The sequence below is a fragment of the Silene latifolia genome, chromosome X (assembly GCF_048544455.1).
Source record: "Silene latifolia isolate original U9 population chromosome X, ASM4854445v1, whole genome shotgun sequence".
Taxonomy (NCBI): domain Eukaryota; kingdom Viridiplantae; phylum Streptophyta; class Magnoliopsida; order Caryophyllales; family Caryophyllaceae; genus Silene; species Silene latifolia.
Window position 1 is genome coordinate 2,805,391 of NC_133537.1, and position 21,866 is coordinate 2,827,256.

General features: G+C 37.0%; 4 protein-coding genes across 5 annotated transcripts; 3 read left to right on the plus strand and 1 right to left on the minus strand.

Annotated features, from left to right (window-relative positions):
• Positions 1 to 11: 11 nt before the first annotated feature.
• Positions 12 to 7,877, plus strand: LOC141622248 (leucine-rich repeat receptor protein kinase HPCA1-like). 2 transcript variants are annotated; one of them, XM_074438295.1, is made up of 19 exons: positions 12 to 338; positions 1,791 to 1,911; positions 2,005 to 2,076; positions 2,281 to 2,355; positions 2,450 to 2,521; positions 2,678 to 2,839; positions 2,971 to 3,045; positions 3,178 to 3,249; positions 3,358 to 3,429; positions 3,544 to 3,612; positions 3,707 to 3,781; positions 3,992 to 4,063; positions 4,187 to 4,324; positions 4,565 to 5,040; positions 5,124 to 5,297; positions 5,390 to 5,541; positions 5,820 to 6,039; positions 6,363 to 6,598; positions 7,172 to 7,877. In XM_074438295.1, the coding sequence occupies exons 3-19, from the start codon at positions 2,018 to 2,020 to the stop codon at positions 7,628 to 7,630; spliced, it is 2,658 nt and encodes an 885-aa protein (XP_074294396.1). In that variant the 5' UTR covers positions 12 to 338; positions 1,791 to 1,911; positions 2,005 to 2,017; the 3' UTR covers positions 7,631 to 7,877. The 2 variants fall into 2 exon arrangements, with proteins under 2 accessions (XP_074294396.1, XP_074294395.1); XM_074438294.1 differs by lacking the exon at positions 12 to 338 and adding an exon at positions 964 to 1,202.
• A 672-nt stretch (positions 7,878 to 8,549) lies between these two features.
• Positions 8,550 to 14,136, plus strand: LOC141622247 (leucine-rich repeat receptor protein kinase HPCA1-like). The gene is made up of 19 exons (XM_074438293.1): positions 8,550 to 8,824; positions 9,019 to 9,139; positions 9,240 to 9,311; positions 9,401 to 9,475; positions 9,576 to 9,647; positions 9,747 to 9,908; positions 9,994 to 10,068; positions 10,188 to 10,259; positions 10,340 to 10,411; positions 10,525 to 10,593; positions 10,688 to 10,762; positions 10,952 to 11,023; positions 11,151 to 11,288; positions 11,403 to 11,878; positions 11,967 to 12,143; positions 12,221 to 12,372; positions 12,522 to 12,753; positions 12,829 to 13,064; positions 13,370 to 14,136. Exons 1-19 carry the CDS (start codon positions 8,734 to 8,736, stop codon positions 13,877 to 13,879), a joined length of 2,949 nt encoding a protein of 982 aa, XP_074294394.1. The 5' UTR covers positions 8,550 to 8,733; the 3' UTR covers positions 13,880 to 14,136.
• A 291-nt stretch (positions 14,137 to 14,427) lies between these two features.
• Positions 14,428 to 14,927, minus strand: LOC141622249 (histone H4). The gene has a single exon (XM_074438296.1). The coding sequence runs from the start codon at positions 14,858 to 14,860 to the stop codon at positions 14,549 to 14,551; it is 312 nt and encodes a 103-aa protein (XP_074294397.1). The 5' UTR covers positions 14,861 to 14,927; the 3' UTR covers positions 14,428 to 14,548.
• Positions 14,928 to 19,248: 4,321 nt separating this feature from the next.
• LOC141622970 (uncharacterized) lies at positions 19,249 to 21,487 on the plus strand. The gene is made up of 3 exons (XM_074439006.1): positions 19,249 to 19,671; positions 19,902 to 20,170; positions 20,699 to 21,487. Exons 1-3 carry the CDS (start codon positions 19,365 to 19,367, stop codon positions 21,485 to 21,487), a joined length of 1,365 nt encoding a protein of 454 aa, XP_074295107.1. The 5' UTR covers positions 19,249 to 19,364.
• Positions 21,488 to 21,866: the final 379 nt, after the last annotated feature.

Below are 21,866 nucleotides of genomic sequence, written 5' to 3' on the forward strand. Positions count from 1 at the left end.
TTTTCTTTTTTACAATTTTGATATCTTTTGTAATTAACTTAGGGTTTAGGTTGAAATTGAATTAGGGGTTTTGATAATTAGGTTAACACTCGGTCATCATTATTAACTCTAATACTCTGTAATCAAGTGGTAATAGAATAATAGATCTTTTATTCCAATTAAAAGGTTGAGGGTTCGATTCTTACCAGCGATTCGTTCATCCCTTTAGTCAGTTTTACATTAATTCCGTGTAAAACGGTTTTATACAAGAATTATTGCTGAGAAGAATACACGCAAAACCTTAAAAAATGATCACCCGCTCAAGTCAGTTTCAGCTTGCTTTGCATGCTCAAGAGAAGGTGAGTTTGTCCTTTCTCCCTCTGTTGTACGGAATATTTCTTTATTATTTTCACCATATTCAGTTAATTTATATACCCACTTGCGTTATTAATGTGATAATGTCTAAACTCTAAAGTCATATGATTGTGATTTAATTCGTATTATCAGCTTTTTGTTTAATGAATTTTTGACTGATTCTTGTTAATTTGGTTGGCAACATGCAAGTTGGTGCATGTATTTTTCTCTTAAGATTGTAACGTGCAGATAATCCTTCTGTGTTTATAATTGGATTAACAGACATACTTCTCGTTGACAATTTCTAATTGGGTCCCCTAATTATAATTTAATTGATATGTAGGAAGAATAAATCATCCTGTTGAATTTGAATAGTTTGATGTCATCACTCATCACCCATGTTACTCGGATTTGTTTAGAAGTATTTGACACGGGTGAGTGTCTAAGTGCCGGATTTTGCTACTTTTATGACAAGAACCGCATATTTTGGGTTAAAATGAGGTATCCAAGTGTTTAAATAGTGTCAGACTCGGGTATGCGAGGAAATAAGAATAGTAGGAATTATTTTCCACTAGTGTTTGATGTATTAATTATCTAAAAAAGGGTTGACCCAATGTTGTTAGTTTTGTTAAGTCGTTGAGTTTGGAACTTTGTACCACTTCATCCACAATTCAATAGACAGCCTTAAGTAAGCCTCCTAAAAGAAGCAGGGAAGTTTTGTTGGGTATTCTGGTGACAGTTGCTTTGAACTCGTCTTGCGAAAGGGTTGGGTAGGATGCCAGGATCAATGAGTCTCACAGTTGCATTCTGTCTGTTTCTGATATTCGTTCCGATTCATGTTGTAATCTCAGAGACAGATGGGCAAGATGGTCAGTTTTATGCTTGCATTTCCTTGTCTCTCTTGGTTATTGCCTTGTTTAGAACTCTACATCTGTTAAAGTTTTCGTTCCTGCATATTTATAGCCGTTGGGCATGCAGCTCTGAAATGATATCTAGATTTTCCCTGATTGTTCAGTCATGTAATCTGTTGATATTTGAGAATTGTATTATACTGTGAATGAGTTGAATCATTAATCTTTTTAATCTTTTTTTTCGCGGAAAATTACTCTCTTTATTCTTCATGAAGTTTGAATGTTGTTTAATGGTCTAAATTAGCACAACTTTTGGAAGTTTGAAACTGTTTTCATATCCAATGGAGTCTAAAAGCATTAAACTTTGGTTCTCGATTATGATGGAATGAAGTAAAGCTGATCAGCAAAAACTCGTTATTCTTCTGTTTATTATGAAGTTCTCAACGCAATTTTCATTATGGGTCACTGGGAAACCGACTTCCAGGTAATAGTATAAGACCACGTACATCCGACCCCCTTACACTGCCATTTGAAGGAGGCCCCAAGGCATTGGGATAATGTTATTGCTTGGTAGTTTGAATCTAAAAGTTGGATGGATGGATGCAGTTGTTGCTTTAACTGCTCTGAAGCAACTGTGGAGAAATGAACCACCCACGTGGAATGACTTTGATCCTTGCGGAAATAGCTGGGATGGGATTGTGTGTAATGGTACCAGGGTGATATCTATGTAAGTGACGTCTGGTGTTACCTTTGGATTCGATCACTTATTATCGTATGAGCTGTACAATTCGCTGATCTCTGTGGATGCTTTTAAATTCAGAACTTTATCGAGCATGGGATTGAAGGGCACACTATCTGGTGACATCCAAGGATTATCTGAACTACAAATTCTGTATGCTCCTTACCCGCAATTTTCATTATAGGTTATTTGAAAAAAAAAAAAAAAAAAAAAAAAAAAACCTCGCTAGGACAAGGTTGGGTACATCCGACCAACCTTAGTTGTCCATATGCGGATCCCTGAGGCAATGGTTACTGATAGTGTTGTTACTAAATTGGAGCCTAGACTGATCTTTTTCTTATTTTATTTATGTTAAAGGGACCTGTCCTATAACAAGGGAATGACAGGGGCTCTTCCGCCTGCAATCGGGAAATTAACTAAACTGACTAGCCTGTAAGAACTATCATCTTCTGATTGTAATGTCATTCATCAATTTGGGATCTCAAATGTATTCGCTTAAATTTAATCTGTGTTCCTTGTACTTTAGGATCTTGATCGGCTGCAGTTTTAGTGGAGAACTTCCTGATGCTGTTGGATCTCTCACAAATCTGATCTTCTTGTAAGAAACTTTTATTCTGCGAATTTTATACGTATATATAAAGTTTATGTGGGAAAACTATTTGCTCCGCGAATAATCTCGGCTTGTGTTTTATTTACCTGAGTTCTATGCTCTTGTTCAAATGATATGAAAAGTCATTACTGGGATGCACTGCAGATCATTGAATTCCAATAAATTCAGTGGGAGCATACCAAATACGATAGGGAATCTTTCAAAGCTTTATTGGTTTGATATCGCTGACAACAAGATTAGCGGAACAATCCCTGTCTCCAATGGGACAACGCCTGGTTTGGACATGCTAGTTAACACCAAGCATTTGTATGTCTAAAAACTATACTTTTTGTAGGAGTTCAAATTTTAGACTTTAGACCCTAACAATTACGGATCACCCTCTTCTTGAATACTAGAAGTGCTAATACTCTTCTTTGTTTTGTTTGGTTGATGCTTAGCCACTTCGGAAAGAATCAACTCTCTGGTACAGTTCCACCTCAGCTATTCAACGAAAATATGACATTGATTCATTTGTAAGTACCATGAAAATATTGCAAAGATATATATTTCCTCGTAACATTCTTCTGGTTTGTTTCATGCATGTCATCATATCGAAGTGACTTGTTCCTGTTATGTAACCTTCGACAAATATGTTTTAATGACAGGCTTTTGGACAATAATCAATTTACTGGCAGCATCCCATCGACTTTAGGCCTAGTGAACAAATTGGAAGTCGTGTAAGTATCATATCTCATACACGGCTGATAGTATGTGAAAGTAGAAGTGACCGGAGGTTGTTAATACGTGACTGATGTATACATTTTTTTCACATGTTTTCTTATCAGACGACTTGACTGGAATATGTTTACTGGGTCCGTGCCTTCAAATATCAGCAATCTTACTAGCGTTACTGATATGTAAGTAAATGAAAATGCTTAGTAACTATGAACATATTTTTCTGGACTTTGTGCAGCCTTTAGATCTGTGACTGTAACATTCACAAAATTTGGTTATCTATTTTTTTCTAACAGGCTTCTATCTAATAATCGACTGACGGGGCCCATACCTGATCTTACTGGCTTGAACCTTCTTAGTTACCTGTGAGTATGGTCAAGTTATACTTCTCTGTCAGGCGGGTAACGCTGTAAGACATATATGCATTATAACTTATAATGCTGATTAATTTGTCTGCAGGGACATGAGCAACAATAGCTTTGAGGTCTCAGATATTCCATCATGGTTCTCTGATTTGCCTTCTTTGACAACTTTGTAAACATCTCTCTTAAGTCTTTTTTTTTCAGCGCGTCTTAGGCGAAATGCTTTTACAGTGGGATATGGTTGAGGTTTTAAGGTGGAAAGATTTCAGCTTGGAACCTTGAAAGCACCTCAAAACCTGAATTCCTAACCATACTTTCTTGTTGATCTCTCTTATTTTGGTTCTTCTTGTTAATATATCTCATATTTTGAATCTGTTATCAGAGTAATGGAAAAATCTCAGATGCGAGGCGAAATTCCGGCCCCATTATTCAGCCTTCCTCAGTTGGAGACAGTGTGAGAATGTTATGATTTTTGTGTGATGGATTATGAAGTAGAATGTAGTTTCTACCAATTTACATGTTTGAGTTAATAAAAAAAAGTGTGTATTTGACTATCTGTGGCATGACTGTTTCTCAGGGTAATGAAAAATAATAGACTCAGCGGCACACTGGACCTCGGTGCAAAACACAGCGTACAACTTCGTCGTGTTGATCTACAAATCAATAATATTTCTGCCTACACTCAAAGACCTGAAGACGATAGTCTCCAATTAATGTAAGTTTTAAATTATCTATCTACTTCGTGTTTTCTACTCGCTTCATTCATTTGTATTCACTGCATTTTCTTTTTTTGATGCATTCAAACATAAGAATGTTAATCACGACTTTCTTAGGCCTGTAGTTCTCTACAAAAAGTAATGCCCTGTACATTATTGAAACTTTTACTATAACGATCTTTTCAATTGTTGGAGGTTTGCGGGGAAAATCTGCTTATATGTGTACTTGATGATTTCAGACTCGTTGGTAATCCGATTTGTGTAGAAGCAGTGACAGTACCAAGGTACTGTATTCTTCCTGATTCCAGGCCCCCGTACTCAACACCACGAGACTGTGCTTCTTCTGCCTGTAATTCAAATGAAATCGCCAGCCCGACTTGCCATTGTGGATTTCCATATAGTGGAGTTCTTGAATTTAGAGCCCCTAAATTTTCGGACTTGCAAAACTCTACTTATTTTATAGCTTTGGAGCAGAAACTGATGGCCGTCTTTCAATCAAACAAAGTCGCCGTTGAATCTGTCTCTCTCAGTAACATGAGCAGAGATTCTTCAAACTACCTTGACGTAAACTTGGAAATATTCCCACTCGGCCAAGTTCGGTTTAATAGAACAGCAATTAGGAGCATAGGTTTCATTCTAAGCAATCAGACTTTCAAGCCACCACCTTCTTTCGGACCATTTATCTTCATGGCGGATGAATATCCAATCTTTGCAGGTAATTCCGTGTTTGATAAACACGAATAATATGATTTCTAGATCATCGTTTATTTTCTTCTTTGACCTTGTCTTTTCTTGTAGAGGAACCTGGACTCGTACCTGTATCTGAGTCAACAAGTTCACTCAGTAAAGCTGCTATAATTGGAATTGTGATTGGTATTTGCGCGCTTGTGTTATTATTACTGTGCATTGGTGTATTTTGTTTCTACCGAAAGAGGAGGACTAACATACCCGTGCAGCCTGCCAAATCGACAGGTACTATTATCGTCTGTGGGCACAATTATTAGTTTAACCATATCATTTTAGTTTCATGACATTGTTCCTTTATTTAATTTTTCAACTTCTAGAACTTGCATCATCGGCCAACTGGATGTCACCGGGAAGTACGAGTAGCAGTTTACAAGTAACAGGATCGAGACTGTTCTCTTTCGAAGATGTAAAAAAGATCACTAACAATTTTTCACAGGCTAATCAGATTGGGTCAGGAGCTTATGGGAAGGTATGTCTTGATTCTTGAACACTGCTCTAATTATGTGAAGGTAAATAAGAATGGTTTTGAGAGTGAAAAGTCGTTATAGGTTGACTTCTCGTTTCTCGCCTATTATTCCTTGTGATAAAAGGAAGAGTGCTATGCTAGTTGTAGTCCCTGTCAAAAATATTGTTGTGTTACTACCTTAATACCTTTTGTTCTTGTTTGTGTAAATGTTTGCAATATAACTTGTCATACGTCAAAAGGTTTGTAACACACGAAATTCTGCTTTACAAATTCCTTGCCAGGTTTACAGGGGAACTCTTCCAAATGGACAGCTTGTTGCTGTTAAAAGAGCTGAACAAGGATCAACGCAAGGCGGCCTTGAGTTCAAAACTGAGATCGAGCTTCTATCAAGAGTACATCATAAGAACCTCGTGAGTTTATTGGGTTTCTGCTTGGACAAAGAAGAACTCATACTGATATACGAGTTTGTGCCCAATGGTACCTTAAAAGGAAGTCTCTCAGGTAATATATACGACTCAACACTGTTTAAACCGTTAAATCATTCTCTGTCCAAACAGTTGGAAACTTGAGACAACTGACTTAACCCCAAATAGATTTGCTTTCTGATCATATGAATTGCAATCTGAATCCATAAGAGAGAAATCCATGAAAAGAAATACAATAAAAAAAAAAAAAAAAAAAAAGGAAAAGGATAACACTATAAAAGGATGAAAGGGGGAAAAAAAAAAAGCGCCACCAATGTATCCGTTAATCATTAGTTGTGCGCAGAGTCGCAGACAGTGGTTTGATTTTGCCTGCTGATCTTTTATGCGGGTCTTATGCAGGAGTGTCGGGGATACATTTAGATTGGAGGAGGAGAATCAAGGTAGCCCTAGGTGCTGCAAGGGGTTTGGCTTACCTGCATGAACTTGCTAGCCCACCTATCATACACAGGGACATCAAATCTAACAACATTCTGCTTGACGAAAACTTGAATGCCAAAGTTTCTGATTTTGGTCTATCCAAGTCTTTTACTGATGCTGGAAAAGGTCATATGACAACCGAAGTCAAAGGGACTATGGTACGTGTAATACTGTAATCCTTTCTGAAATCATGTTTTTAGATCTGAAGTTTTCATGGATACTGGCAACATAATACCATCAGTGCAACTTTGCAAGGTTGTCGATGCTTGAACTTTTTTTTTCCTTGAATGTGTCCTGAAATTTTGGAATAGTTATATAGGATTAATGATGGCTCTCATAGCCTTCCAGGAGAAATAGAATAAATGTCATTCTAGGCAGTGACTGCGATATAGCAGAAGTTAGGTCCCTGTCAACAAACAATCGTGCTTTGCTTCTTTTATGTAAACAATCCGGTTAGTCTGAAATTGAATCGGGTAGGACCACAAGGGGTAAGGGCGGTAAAGCTCACCGTCCTTGGTTACAGCACTACTGCATTCATAGTCGAGCCTGAGATCTTTAGCTAAGCTAGATCAAGCCATTCAAGCCAGTCTATTCCATTGCTAACATGTTTTTGTGTTAACAATTTATCCTAATTTTCGTGTTATCAAATTATGAGATTAGTTTAGTCTAATACCCGATTATTCTTTTAACTGTTGCTAATTGCACAACCTTTGCATTGTTTCTCGATTCAGGGATACTTGGACCCAGAATATTACATGACTCAGAGATTGAGCGAAAAAAGTGATGTCTACAGCTTTGGAGTCCTAATGCTGGAACTCATAACCGGGAAGTCACCAATAGATAGAGGGAGATACATAGTTAGAGAAGTGAAAAATGCAATGAATAGAACAGAAGACTTGTATGGTCTTCACGAGCTCCTCGACTCAGATATTGGTCTAGGCACTACACTGAAAGGCTTTGAGAAATATGTCGATGTATCTCTTATGTGTGTGGAAGAATTGGGAGATGATAGACCGGCCATGGGAGAGGTAGTCAAACAGCTCGAGGACATATTGGAGATGGCCGGTCTGAACCCTTATTCTGACTCAGCAAGCTCAACCATGTTTGACCGGAGGCATCCCCGGCATCTCTATGGGGACGAATCTCTAAATCTATACAGTGGCAGTGAAGCAGCCTCGAGAAGAAGCTGAAAACCTCAATCCCATGTTGAATGTAAATGTTCTCTGCGAGGATAATGTGTCGATTTAAATAGCTTTACCACTATTATTTGTACAAGTTTTGATACAGGATTGTGTTCTTAGGGTTAAAAGGCTGAAGCAGTGTATATTTGATACTTGATGATTGATTTAGCATACTCACCTGTACTCCGAAACTCAAAAGTTTGATGTACATTTGTTTGTGTGACGAAACAATTGTTCCGTTATTCATCAAAACAAACTGTCCATCTTTTCATTCTAAGGTCATAGATCATAATGTTGCGGATAGCCGGCTTGGTGATACCCTGGATGTTAACACGGAGGACTTTTCGATGTCGCTTCGCTCCGCCCTTTCCTAGACCCTTTCCTCCATTGCCGCGGCCTGACATTTTGAATTTGTAGAAAGCGGGAAAATAGAGGAAGAGATATTTGAGTTGTGAGAAAATGTGATTTTTGGGTGGTTGGGTTTTGAGGTATTTATATTAGTGGTGAAGTGTGTGGGTTTTGATTTGGACCGTTGGATTGGGTTTTAATCTGACGGTGTGGGATGGTGATCCGTGTGTGTGGTTTTTGAGTTGTGGGGATCGTTGATTTATGTCGATGGACGGATGAGATTAGATTTTGCTTCCGTTTGAGATCGAATTTTTGAATGGATGTTGAGTTGTGTGGTTTTAAAAGGTTGAGAGTATTTGTTAGAGCTATGTATGACTCGATTTCTTTAAAGCAATTTTTGAAACGGTTTTTTTAACGTGTGTTCTAATGTCTAAGTGTCAGAAATATCCGCATAATTTGGCTTAAAATGAGGTATTCGGTATTCCTAACTGTTGACTGTTGGACACGGTTGTGTAAGGAAATAAAAAAGAGTCGGAGTAACATAGATCACCGTTTATAGCATTGTAATTATTTTCCACCAGGGTTGACCCGATGTTGTTAGTTTTGTTAAGTCGTTGAGTTTGGAACTTTGTCCAATTGTCCCACAGCTCCCACTTCCTCCACAATTCAATGGATAGCCTTCAGTAAGACTCCAAAAAGAAGCAGAGAAGTTTTGGGTATTCTGGTGATTATTGCCTCGGATTCGTCTTACGAAAGGGTTGAGTATGTCAATGAGTCTCACAGTTGCATTCTGTCTGTTTCTGGTATTGGCAAGTCCACTTCATGTTGTAATCTCAGAGACAGATAAGGAAGATGGTCAGTTTTATGCTTGCATTTCTTTGTCTTTCTGGTTATTGCCTTGTTAAAGTTTATGTTCCTGAATATATATATTGCCATTGGGTATGCATGTTGAGAATATCGGGCTTACAATATTTCCGTTGCCAAAATTCCAACATAATGTTGTTATTGTTTGGTAGTTTGAATCTAAATGTTAGGATGGATGCATGCAGTTGCTGCTTTAACTGCTCTGAAGCAACTGTGGATAAATGAACCGCCCACGTGGAATAATTTTGATCCTTGCGGAAATAATTGGGACGGGATTGTGTGCAATGGTACCAGGGTGATATCTATGTAAGCAACATCTGGTGTTAACTTTGGAATCGCTCGCTTATTAGTTATTATTGTATAAGCTGTACAATTCCCTGATTTCTGTGGATGCTTTAAACCTCAGAACTCTATCAAGCATGGGATTGAAGGGCACATTATCTGGTGACATCCAAGAATTATCTGAGCTACAAATTCTGTATGTTCCTTACCCACATTTTTCAGTATATGCAGAGGCTTGAGTCACTGGGCCGGTACTGATCAGTTTCTTATTTTATTTATGCTAAGGGATCTGTCCTATAACAAGGGAATGACAGGGGCTCTTCCGCCTGCAATCGGGAAATTAACTAAACTGACTAACCTGTAAGAGCTATCATCTTCTGATTGTAATGTCGTCAATCGTCACTTTGGGATCTCAAATGTATTTCCAGCTCATATTTAATCTGTCTCTCTTGTACTTTAGGATCTTGATTGGCTGCAGTTTTAGTGGAGAACTTCCTGATGCTGTTGGGTCTCTCACAAATCTGATATTCTTGTAAGAAACTATTATTCTGCGAAATTTTTACGTTTATTTTCCTGAGTTCTATGCTCTTGTTCAAATGATGTGAAAAGTCGTTACTGGGATGTACTGCAGATCATTGAATTCCAATAAATTCAGTGGGAGCATACCAAATACGATGGGGAATCTTTCAAAGCTTTATTGGTTTGATATCGCTGACAACATGATTAGCGGAACAATCCCTGTCTCCAATGGGACAACGCCTGGTTTGGACATGCTAGTTAACACCAAGCATTTGTATGTCTCAAAAACTCTACTTTTTGTAGGAATTCAAATTTAAATGCTAATACATTTCTTTGTTTTGCTATTGTTTGATGCTTAGTCACTTCGGAAAGAATCAACTCTCTGGTACAATTCCGCCTCAGCTATTCAACGAAAATATGACATTGATTCATTTGTAAGTACCATGAAAATATTGCAAAGATATATATTTCCTCGAAGCTTGATTATTTGCACCAGCTGTTTATTGAAGTGACTTGTTTCTGTTAACCTTAGACAAATATGTTGTAATGACAGGCTTTTGGACAATAATCAATTTACTGGCAGCATCCCATCGACTTTAGGCCTGGTGAACAAATTGGAAGTCGTGTAAGTATCATATCTCATACACGGCCGATAGTATGTGAAAGTAGAAGTGACCGGAGGTTGTTAATATATTTTCTTATCAGACGACTTGACTGGAATATGCTTACTGGGTCCGTGCCTTCAAATATCAGCAATCTTACTAGCGTTACTGATATGTAAGTAAACGAAAATGCTTAATAACTATGAACATATATTTCTGGAACTTTGTGCAGCCTTTAGATCTGTGACTGTAACATTCACAAAATTCAGCTAACTATTTTTTTAACAGGCTTTTATCTAATAACCGACTGACGGGGCCCATACCTGATCTTACTGGCTTGAACCTTCTTAGTTACCTGTGAGTATGGTCAAGTTCTACTTCTCTGTCAGGCGGGTAACGCTGTAAGACATATATGCATTATAACTTATAATGCTGATTAATTTGTCTGCAGCGACATGAGCAACAATAGCTTTGAGGTCTCAGATATTCCATCATGGTTCTCTGATTTGCCTTCTTTGACAACTTTGTAAACTACTCTCTTAAGTCTTCTTTTTTCAGCGCGTCAGTGGGATATGGTTGAGGTTTTAAGGTGGAAAGGTTTCAGCTTGGAACCTCGAAAGCACCTCAAAACCTGAAACCCTAACCATACATTCTGGTTGATTTCTCTTATTTTGGTTCTTCTTGTTAATATCAAATATTTTGAATATGTTGTCAGAGTAATGGAAAAATCTCAGATGCGAGGCGAAATTCCAGCCCCATTATTCAGCCTTCCCCAGTTGGAGACAGTGTGAGAATGTTATGATTTGCAAATCAACAATATTTCTACCAATTTACATGTTTGAGTTAAGAAAAAAAAAAAAAAAAAAAAAGTGTATCTGACTATCTGTGGCATCTGTGATCTGACTGTTTCTCAGGGTAATGAAAAATAATAAACTCAGCGGAACACTGGACCTCGGTCCAAAACACAGCGTACAACTTCATCGTGTTGATTTGCAAATCAACAATATTTCTGCCTACACTCTAAGACCTGAACACAAAAGTCTCCAATTACTGTAAGTTTTCTACTCCCTTCGTTCATTTGGATTCACTGCATTTACTATTACGATCTTCTCAACTGTTGGAGGTTTGTGGGGAAATCTGATTATATGTTTACTTGATGATTTCAGACTCATTGGTAATCCGATTTGTGAAGAAGGAGGGACAATACCGAGCTACTGTATACATCCTGGTTTCAGGCCCACGTACTCAACACCGCAAGAATGTGCTTCTTCTGCCTGTAATTCAAATGAAATTGCCAGTCCGACTTGCCATTGTGGATTTCCATATAGTGGAGTTCTTGAATTTAGAGCTCCTAAATTTTCGGACTTGCAAAATTCCACTTATTTTGTAGCTTTGGAGAAGAAACTGATGTCCGTCTTTCAATCAAACAAAGTCGCTGTTGAATCTGTCTCTCTCAGTAACATGAGCAGAGATTCTTCAAACTACCTTGACGTAAACTTGGAAATTTTCCCACTCGGCCAAGTTCTGTTCAACAGGACAGCAATTAGGAGCATTGGTTTCATACTAAGCAATCAAACTTTCAAGCCACCGCCTTATTTTGGACCATTTATTTTCATGGCGGATGAATATCCAATCTTTGCAGGTAATTCCGTGTTTGACAAACATGAATTATATGCATTGCTAGATCGTCTATTAGTACTCCGTATTTTTTACCTTCTGTTTTCTTGTAGAGGAACCTGGACTCGTATCTGGATCTGAGCCAACGAGTTTACTCAGCAAAGCTGTTATAGTCGGAATTGCTATAGTAGTCTGTGCACTTGTGTTACTGTTACTGTGCGTTGGTGTGTTCTTCTTTTTCTGCCGAAAGACGAGGACTAACATACCTGTACAGCCTGCCAAATCAACAGGTACAAGCACTGTACAGTCAGTCACTGTATTATTAGTCACATGACATTGTTCCTTTTTTTAATTTTTGAACTTCTAGAACTTGCATCATCTGCCAACTGGATGTCACGGGGAAGCACCAGTAGCGGTTTACAGGTAACAGGATCGAGGGTGTTCCCTTTCGAAGATATAATAAAGATCACCAACAATTTTTCACAGGCTAATCATATTGGGTCAGGAGCCTATGGGAAGGTATGTCTTGAACACTATTCTGATATAGGTTTACGTCTCGCCTATTATTCCTTGTGATTCGGATTTTTTTCCATACATATTATTGTGTTACTACCATAAGACTTTTTGTTCTTGTAACGCGAAATTCTGCTTTACAAATTCTTTACCAGGTTTATAGAGGAACTCTTCCAAATGGACAGCTTGTTGCTGTTAAAAGAGCTGAAAAAGGATCAATGCGAGGCGGCCTTGAGTTCAAAACTGAGTTCAAAACTGAGATCGAGCTTCTGTCGAGAGTACATCATAAGAACCTTGTGAGATTATTGGGTTTCTGTTTGGACAATGAAGAACTCATATTGGTGTATGAGTTTGTGCCCAATGGTACGCTAAAAGGGAGCCTCTCAGGTAATATATATGGACTTACGCAGCAACACTGTGATTCAATTTTGCCTGCTGATTTTTTATTCGGGTCATATGCAGGAGTGTCAGGGATACGTTTAGACTGGAGGAGGAGAATCAAGGTAGCCCTCGGTGCTGCAAGGGGTTTGGCTTACCTGCATGAACTTGCTAGCCCGCCTATCATACACAGGGACATCAAATCTAACAACATTCTGCTTGATGAAAACTTGAATGCCAAAGTTTCTGATTTCGGTCTATCCAAGTCTTTTACTGATGCTGGAAAAGGTCATATGTTGACAGAAGTCAAAGGGACTATGGTGAGTATATATCCTCTCCGAAATCATGTTTTTATGAGAAATTCTTATGTCCTCCCGGAGGACGTCCTCCCTACTCACACAATAATTGGACACAATAATACCATTGGTGCAAGTTTGTCGATGCCTGAATTTTTTCTTTCATGAATGTGCCCTGAAATTTCGCAACAGTTATCGAGGATTACTGATTGCTCGTAGCCTTTCAAGAGAAATAGAATAAATGTGATTCCAGCGGTGACTGCTATATGGTAGGAGTTTGGCCTTTGTCAAACAGAGGCTGATAACCTTTGCATTGTTTCTCGATTCAGGGATACTTGGACCCAGAATATTACATGACTCAGAGATTGAGCGAAAAAAGTGATGTCTACAGCTTTGGAGTCCTAATGCTGGAACTCATAACCGGGAAGTCACCAATAGATAGAGGGAGATACATAGTTAGAGAAGTGAAGAATGCAATGAATAGAACAGAAGACTTGTATGGTCTTCACGAGCTCCTCGACTCAGATATTGGTCTAGGCACTACACTGAAAGGCTTTGAGAAATATGTCGATGTATCTCTTATGTGTGTGGAAGAATTGGGAGATGATAGACCGGCTATGGGAGAGGTAGTCAAACAACTGGAAGACATATTGGAGATGGCCGGTCTGAACCCTTATTCCGACTCAGCAAGCTCAACCATGTTTGACCCGAGGCATCCTCAGCATCTCTATGGGGACGAATCTCTAAATCTATACAGTGGCAGTGAAAAGCTGCCTCGAGAAGAAGCTGAAAACCTCGATATGTCTACATATATGCCTAGTAATCTCCTTTCCAAGTAATCTCCTTTCCGATTTAGTAAAGCTAAAAAACTCAGTAAAGCTATCAATTTGGTAAGCATTGATCAAGCAAATCGCTACAAATATGCCTAGTAATCTCCTTTCCGAGTCTGAGTCTGAGTTCAATGAATATTTGATCGAGTTCTATAATTACTCCGTAGTTGTCACTTTCAGAATTGTATGCTTTGGTTTTTACTGTATATAACTGTAAAAAGGTTTTGTTAATTACCAAAACAGGTACACGGAACCTTAGTAACTAAGGAGTACTCTGTACAATAGGCAGTTACACAATAACACGATTGTGAAACCGCCTTATACAAGTTTTTGTCACCATCAATTAACCTAAAACAGCTACCGCAGCCCTAATTCCCAATGAACGATATCTATATTCGATACCATAACAAATTATTTACCGATATTCTATAATCATTTACAAAAATCACAGCTAGCATTGTGATTAATCATAATAAACCTGAAAATGTCAATTAACTGAAAACAGCAGCAGCAGCAAACCTAAAACAGTGTTCAGTGCGCAGTAACTAATCAAAACATCGAAAATCAAACAAGAAATTGATATTCAAGAGTAACAAAATGCCACATTACATTGAAATCAAACAAGAAATCGAAAACAATTTACACAACACCAATAGTAAGAACCCTAAAACCCTAAAATCAACCTCCAAAACCATAGAGAGTCCTTCCCTGCCTCTTAAGAGCATAAACAACATCCATAGCAGTAACCGTCTTCCTCCTCGCATGCTCAGTATAAGTAACAGCATCACGAATCACATTCTCTAGAAAGATCTTGAGTACGCCACGGGTTTCTTCATAGATAAGCCCGCTGATCCTCTTAACACCACCACGCCTAGCAAGACGGCGGATAGCTGGCTTTGTGATACCCTGGATGTTATCACGGAGGACTTTTCGATGTCGCTTCGCTCCGCCTTTTCCTAGACCCTTTCCTCCTTTGCCGCGGCCTGACATTTTTTGGGGGAAATTTGAATTTGTAGAAAGCGGGAAAAAGAGAGGAGATATTTGAGTGTGTGAAAATGTGTGATTTTTGGGGGTTGGATTTTGAGGTATTTATATTGTTGGTGTAGTGTGTGGGTTTTGATTTTGAGCCGTTGGATTAGGATCTGATCTGACGGTGAAAAATGGCGATCCGTGTGTGGGGATTTGGAGGAGTGAGGATCGTTGATTTATGTTGATGGACGGATGAGATTAGATTGTGTTTTGGTTTGGGATTGAGTTTTGAATGGATATTTTTGCGTTGTTTGAATTTGTATTTTAATTTTTAAAGGGTTGACTTGAGTCTTGGAGAGTATTTGCTAGAGCTAATAAGTAATAAGACAACTTCATATTAAGTTATTCTTATGCCATATCATATTTTATTAGTTCAAATATTTAAGAACTTTTGCTCACAATAGATATATTTGTATAAAGTTCTTAAATAAAAAATATAAAATAAGTAACTGGTCTGCCATATTTTTCAAAGTATGCTTATTAGTTCTCAAATTCCCATGTATGAACAACCAAGTTCTTATTGTGGAACTTAATTCTTAAAATTAAGAACAACATTTTCCTTGTAATATAAAAACTTTTTATTTTGGGTTCTTAGTGATCACCCCAAAACTAAGAACCACTATTGTTATTGCTCTAACTAGTCTAAATCTCGCGCAATAAATGTGCGGTGGTATATGCAGACTTTTTACTTTTGACGATATTGGTTTAATATTTACTTAGTTTTCATTTTTCACTCATTGTTAATATAAAGTTAATCAAGAGAATTGAGTAATTTAAAGAAACGTGTATATTCAAAAAAATATTTTAATATAATGATTTCATTTCATAAATTTTTTCAATTTATTTTAATAAATTCTTTTTTTGTCACGAAATTAATAATAACAGTTTATGTTTTTTTTTGTATGAAATTATACTCATCTTATTCATCCATTTAGGGTATAAGAAAATGAGAAGGTATCTTACAAAGATATCACCACTGAAAAACCACTTAATAAATTAAAAACAATGAACTAAAAACGATTTAATGCCTCCAAGATCTGCTCATAGTCCCCTGATTTTGCACATTTCAGCATACAGATGCTTACTATATACTAGATGTTCTTAATCAAATACGCCGCAGTCCTTGATTGACCCCTAAATAGTCTCATATTCCTGTCTTCCCAAACTACATAAGTATACTATAGCCATGAGGCAACAAATAGCCCATCTACTACGCCAAATCTTTTTCCCCTTAATTAATTTTGCAGAGATCATGGTTGAGATCAATGCCAGTAGAGCAACCACTAGTTCCCAGCCATCTCACAATTCCTCTTTTTATCTCTTGTGAAAATTGGCATCTGAAAAATAAATGCCTATGTGTTTCTCGGGTTATAGTTATGTATGTATACTTTATAGTTTTAAACCAATTTTAATTTATTTTAGTTAAAAGATTATATTTAAAATTGTAATGATGAAAGATTAATTTTTAAATGAAAGATTAGTTTAATTAAAGAAAATCTAACTTGTTTCTATATTTATGTTAGAGTATTTGGAGGGAAAAACTTTTTGAGAATCCTTATTCTCTTAGTAGATAGGAGATGAACTAATGACTAATGACTTGATTTGTTTAAAACAATTTTCGGAACGTTTTTGTTAACGTTTGTTCTAATTGCACATATTAAGGCCTCGTTTGATTGCTATACAGGAATTAATTTCCCATAATTTCTTATGTATTTTGCAATTGTTTCATTTACTCTGAATCATTTAACGAGAGTAATTTATTATAACACTTTATTTTATTTTTAAATAAAGCATATAAAGATTTTCTAATCCTAATTAACCCCAATAGGTCTTGGTATAGACGGGTGGGGCAAACAGACGTGTAAAGACCTCTAATAAAATGGGTAGGGGGACAAGGTGGGGCACCCCCATGTGCTTCCCACTTTATGGCAAATGGATATTTTGTGAGGGAAAATGGTATCCGTCTATACGTATAGACGGATAGTGTCCGTCTATAATGAGAATTTGTGAATTAACCCTCATACTTCATTTCTCTCTTTCAAACTGTCTACTCCAGTCTCCACATACTACCATAGTACCATCAATGCTTGTGTCACTAAAAACAGAAGAGAGAGTAACTTATAAAAACAATGTAAACACGTTGATCGTTTCAATACATTATCATCTATCACAATCATTAGAACAGTATCAAATTTGACTGGTGTTAGTGGTAAGGACTCGCATCTCTTAAACAAGTAGTCAGGGGTTTGATTTCGAACTTTTGCGAATGAAAAAGGCAAGACTTGAGAAAGATCAACCCATTAAATTGGTTTCAGTACCCCGAATAAGATTGTCCCAACTGTCGATAGCGATACCCATAGTCAACACCAAAAAAAAAAAAAACCAATCATTAGAACAGTGGTGCTATCTTTTAATGAGAATAGTATTATTGGTTAATATATAAGCTCTATTGAAATGATAGTTCCTTCAATTGTTATCATTTGCCTTTTGTACATTTACCGATACTTATTTCATTTCGTTAATGTAAGAAGATGATATCAAGACTCAATATCTTTTATCTTTTATTCGATCTCTACTTCACCTCTCAAAATTTCCTCACATTTTAGACAAAACTATACTTGAATCGAGACATATTGTAGTCTAACAATCATCATCAAGTGTTTTTTTTTAAAGGGTGAATACTGAATAATGAATATCTACACAATGTCACTCAATACCAAACTAATACCCCTAGTAATGCATAGCTTTAGTTGTTACTAAGATGTTTCAGTGTAACTTAACAACTAGTCTTGTGTAATGCGTTTTTACACAAAGATAATAATATAAAACGAATTCAAATATAATCATATTAGTAAATAGTAAAAATAGTTAACTAAAAAAATCTGCCATTTACAATTAACTTGTGTAAAACCGCCGTCCTTATACATTTGTGATAGTTTAAACCAAGTAATAAGACTTGTTTTTCATCATAATAATTCTTCTAGAAATAGTGCAGAAATGCTTATATAGGCAACATATAACAACTGTCCGCATTGTTTCAAAACTTTAATATATATCCTCCTTTTAATTTGTTCGGGTGGTTTATTTATATATTCGATACTCCAGTGTCTCAATCATTTCATTTTGTTTCGATTTATTAAGATGTTCGCATGTTGTGTAACCTGTCTCATGTACAAGTTATTATTTCCCACATTCCGTATGTTTAAAAGACTAAAATCACGGTTTATCTCCTCTTTTAATGGTCTTTGACGCAAAAATAAATATATAAACAAATGATCGGGTTGAGGGAGCATAAACCATGCAATAAATAAGTTTGAGCATTATTGCAATTAATTTCGAATTTGTTAATTAATTTAGCTAACACTACAAAAAGTTAAGAATAACAACCAATCATAAACATTACCGCTAAAAATATTCATAACTCATATAAGAAATAAATGTCGATTCTACAATGACATTAACGTGAGACCTCTCAACCAAAGTTGGCTCGTGTGAGCGATAAAAGTTCTCATTTTTTAAACAAGTGATCATGGTTTCGATTACTGACTCGTGCGAATGAAACCAGCTGCCGGTAGCCGGTAGAGGACCTGGTAAAAGAAAGTGAGACCTCTCAAATCACGTGATGGTTAATTATTACGAAGTATTTTATACAAGTTTTACCCTTTTTCTTTTTAATTTTTATTAATTTATTTATCTAGTGTGTTCGCGTCTCATGCAAGCTGAGACGATCTCTAAGAAAACTTAAACAAAATAAACATTGTAAGGGAGGGAAGGTTTGGCCACCTTGCCGACCCCGAGAGATGTCGTTATCGGTATCATAAAAACACACCCTTAGACGCATTACCCCTCTTGTGTTTTTGTAGGCCCTTAGAAAGCTATGTAGATCTTTCTACTTTCTTACTTACTCTTTATCTTTCATTTTCACTCTTCTTTTTTCATCTTTTTCTTCCTCCCCCTTTCTAGATATTCAAGAAATTTGGAAATCTATTTTTTGTCTTTATTTATTGACTTTTTTAATTTCTTATCATATGACTTCCTTCTTATAATTTCACCTTATTACATCATCACTATCTTTCTAGTAGTATCATAAACCCGTTCTGATTAAAACTAACTTTCTAAACGTATGACCTGAATTGAACTTATTAACGGAAACTGAAGTAAAAACCAATTAAATTAAACTGAACTAAACTGAACTGAACTGAACTAATAACTGAATTTAGCTAGCTGGCGGGAACAAGGTGAAGAGTAAAAACAAATTAAATTGAACAAAACTGAACCGAATGAATTGAAATTAAGTCTAAAAGAAGAGAGGGGTCCTAGCTTCAAGTATAAAAGCCTCTTTATTTCCCTTTCTTGCCTTCAACTTAACAATTTTGAAAGGTACATAGATAAAAAAAAACACACTTGATGATAAACTAGCTCTTTTCCCTTTTTGTTTCACTCTCACTTAGTTTGCCTTCAATTTATGGCAATTGCCACAACCATGAATCTAAATACCGTCGATATTAATACCAACACAAACACGAACACAAACACAAACACAGACACAGACACCGGAAATGACAAGCATCATCACATCCAACAAGAGGAGGACCACCATGAGGAAGACGACGATCACAAGCATGACATGGTCATGCCTGGGTTTCGATTTCACCCTACTGAGGAAGAACTTGTTGAGTTTTACCTTCGCCGTAAGGTTGAGGGCAAGCCATTTTGTGTTGAGCTCATCACTTTTCTTGATCTTTATCGCTATGACCCATGGGAACTCCCTGGTATTTAATTTATATTATACTCTTCATTTATATATACACTTAAATTTAATTTAGTATATTGAATTTTTTATGTGTTATTCCATCCCCATTAATTTCAAAATTAATGTCACATATCCAATCATATGCATATTTAATAATAAAAGATGACCTAATTATTTATCACTTTAATTTATATGGAGTAATGTTCATAAAACCGTTTTACAGAAGACTTGCTGATGTTGTTGTTGCAGCTATGGCATCAATTGGGGAGAAGGAGTGGTACTTCTATGTGCCAAGAGACAGGAAGTACAGAAATGGTGACCGGCCTAACCGGGTCACCACATCCGGTTATTGGAAGGCCACGGGTGCAGACCGGATGATTCGAGGGGAGAACTCTCGACCCATTGGCCTTAAGAAAACCCTTGTGTTCTATACCGGTAAGGCTCCTAAAGGTATCCGTACAAGCTGGATCATGAACGAATACCGCCTTCCTCACCATGATACCGAACATTACCAAAAGGTTAGCTCTTCAATTAATCTCTAGGTTCTGTCATTATTGTTGTTAGAATCGCGATCCTACTATTGACCCTCAAAATGAAGAAGAGTCAATAGGCCAGGTTGTATTGGATCGTAGGACCGTAAGATAGGCAACTGATCTAAAGAACATAATTAAGCTAGCTAATAAAAATTTTGTTTAGAAAGTGTGAAAAAATCATTGAACCCTAATTTACTGAGAGTTAAAAAATGAGAAATTTATGACATAAAAATGGAGGCAGCAGAATAGAGGGAGCACAGATTCCAAAGTAGGGTAAGAAATGTAATAAATGAGGACTGTAATTTAGTACTGTGTTCTTGTTGGGGTCACGCAAATGTTGTGAAAGACATGAATGAAGCTTAAATTCTTTCCCTTCTCACAAGATTCTTATGCTATGTTATCATTATTACAAATCCAAAAATTACTACATTTTGTCACAATGTTTGAAAAATCATTAATTGAATATGTTAACAAATAAATTAACGGGTCAGTTCGGGTTCTGTTGATTTACAGGCGGAGATATCATTGTGTAGGGTGTATAAGAGACCCGGTGTGGAAGACCATCCATCAGTGCCACGAGGACCGCCTTCTTCAAGGTTGTCCTCGTCATCATCTGAACGGAGAAACTACCACACCGCGTTTAAAGCACAAACATCGTCATTGCACCAACAAGCTCAACAACTCAATCAGATTGAGAAGGTCAGTGAGACGGATGCAAGTAGTAGCACGGAAGTAGGGACCGCGCTAGGGTTGTCTCATCACAGCTCGTACACTGTGGTGAGTCCACTAGCAGTATCCCAACCAACAACACCACCACTACCACCACCGCCGATCATGGAGGTTGATAGAATGATGCATATGCTGAATCACCAACCTCCCATTTTTTCGGGAATTTCTTCAGCATTTACTACTCCGACTACTACTAGTACTAATACTACTAACAATAATCATCCTCAACCGGGTTTCGAAGAGATACAAAGATTAGTGGAGTATCAACAAGCTTATCTCAATCACCATTTTCATCATCAACAAGAACTACAATTTGAAGCTCTTACTACCAATACTTATACTGCTACTAATATTTATAACCCTCAGCTATTGAATTCGAACTGTGTCATTTCTTCACCACAGCCAACAGTACTTGTCAACAATCCGGAAGCTGGAGTCGCCATGATACCGCCACTAGCTGGAGGGTTTAATGGTGGTATGCATCCTCCTGTCACAACTGCGGCCGCTGGTGCTGCATTGTGGGACTGGATTTCCTTCCCAGAGGCTAATAGAGATCAGTTCAGTATTCAGTAACCTTTTCAAGTAATGTACTTTTGGCAATTTTAATTACTAATAGAAAAATGGAGATAATACATTAATATGATACTCCTACATGAGTTGATTACAGCCCTTACAGGATGGTGAACTAATATATGATTATCATATTTATTTGTATTACTCCCTCTGTCACGGTTATTTTTTGTCTTATTTCATTTTTGGGTGTCTTTTATTGTCCTTTCTATTTAAGAATGAACTTGATGAACAGTTTGATCATTCACACTCAAATTAGTTCACTTATCATTTAGTAATTGGTTCTCTCGTCTTTCCTTGGTCTTTGTGCCAAAACCAAAGGACAATAATTGACCGGCACGGAATGAGTATGTTTTTAGATGTTTGAAGCATAGTTTAGTTC

Bases quoted from the DNA above. Each gene is read 5' to 3' on its own strand.
- LOC141622248 (XM_074438294.1), top strand. From the start codon at position 1,109: ATGCCAGGATCAATGAGTCTCACAGTTGCATTCTGTCTGTTTCTGATA. The intron at 3,046-3,177 runs GTAAGTACCATG...TTTTAATGACAG, and splicing joins AATATGACATTGATTCATTT to GCTTTTGGACAATAATCAAT. The intron at 3,782-3,991 runs GTAAACATCTCT...ATCTGTTATCAG, and splicing joins TTGCCTTCTTTGACAACTTT to AGTAATGGAAAAATCTCAGA.
- LOC141622247 (XM_074438293.1), top strand. From the start codon at position 8,734: ATGTCAATGAGTCTCACAGTTGCATTCTGTCTGTTTCTGGTATTGGCA. The intron at 11,289-11,402 runs GTAAGTTTTCTA...TGATGATTTCAG, and splicing joins CACAAAAGTCTCCAATTACT to ACTCATTGGTAATCCGATTT. The intron at 12,373-12,521 runs GTATGTCTTGAA...ATTCTTTACCAG, and splicing joins GGTCAGGAGCCTATGGGAAG to GTTTATAGAGGAACTCTTCC.
- LOC141622249 (XM_074438296.1), bottom strand. From the start codon at position 14,860: ATGTCAGGCCGCGGCAAAGGAGGAAAGGGTCTAGGAAAAGGCGGAGCG.
- LOC141622970 (XM_074439006.1), top strand. From the start codon at position 19,365: ATGGCAATTGCCACAACCATGAATCTAAATACCGTCGATATTAATACC. The intron at 19,672-19,901 runs GTATTTAATTTA...TTGTTGTTGCAG, and splicing joins TGACCCATGGGAACTCCCTG to CTATGGCATCAATTGGGGAG. The intron at 20,171-20,698 runs GTTAGCTCTTCA...GTTGATTTACAG, and splicing joins ATACCGAACATTACCAAAAG to GCGGAGATATCATTGTGTAG.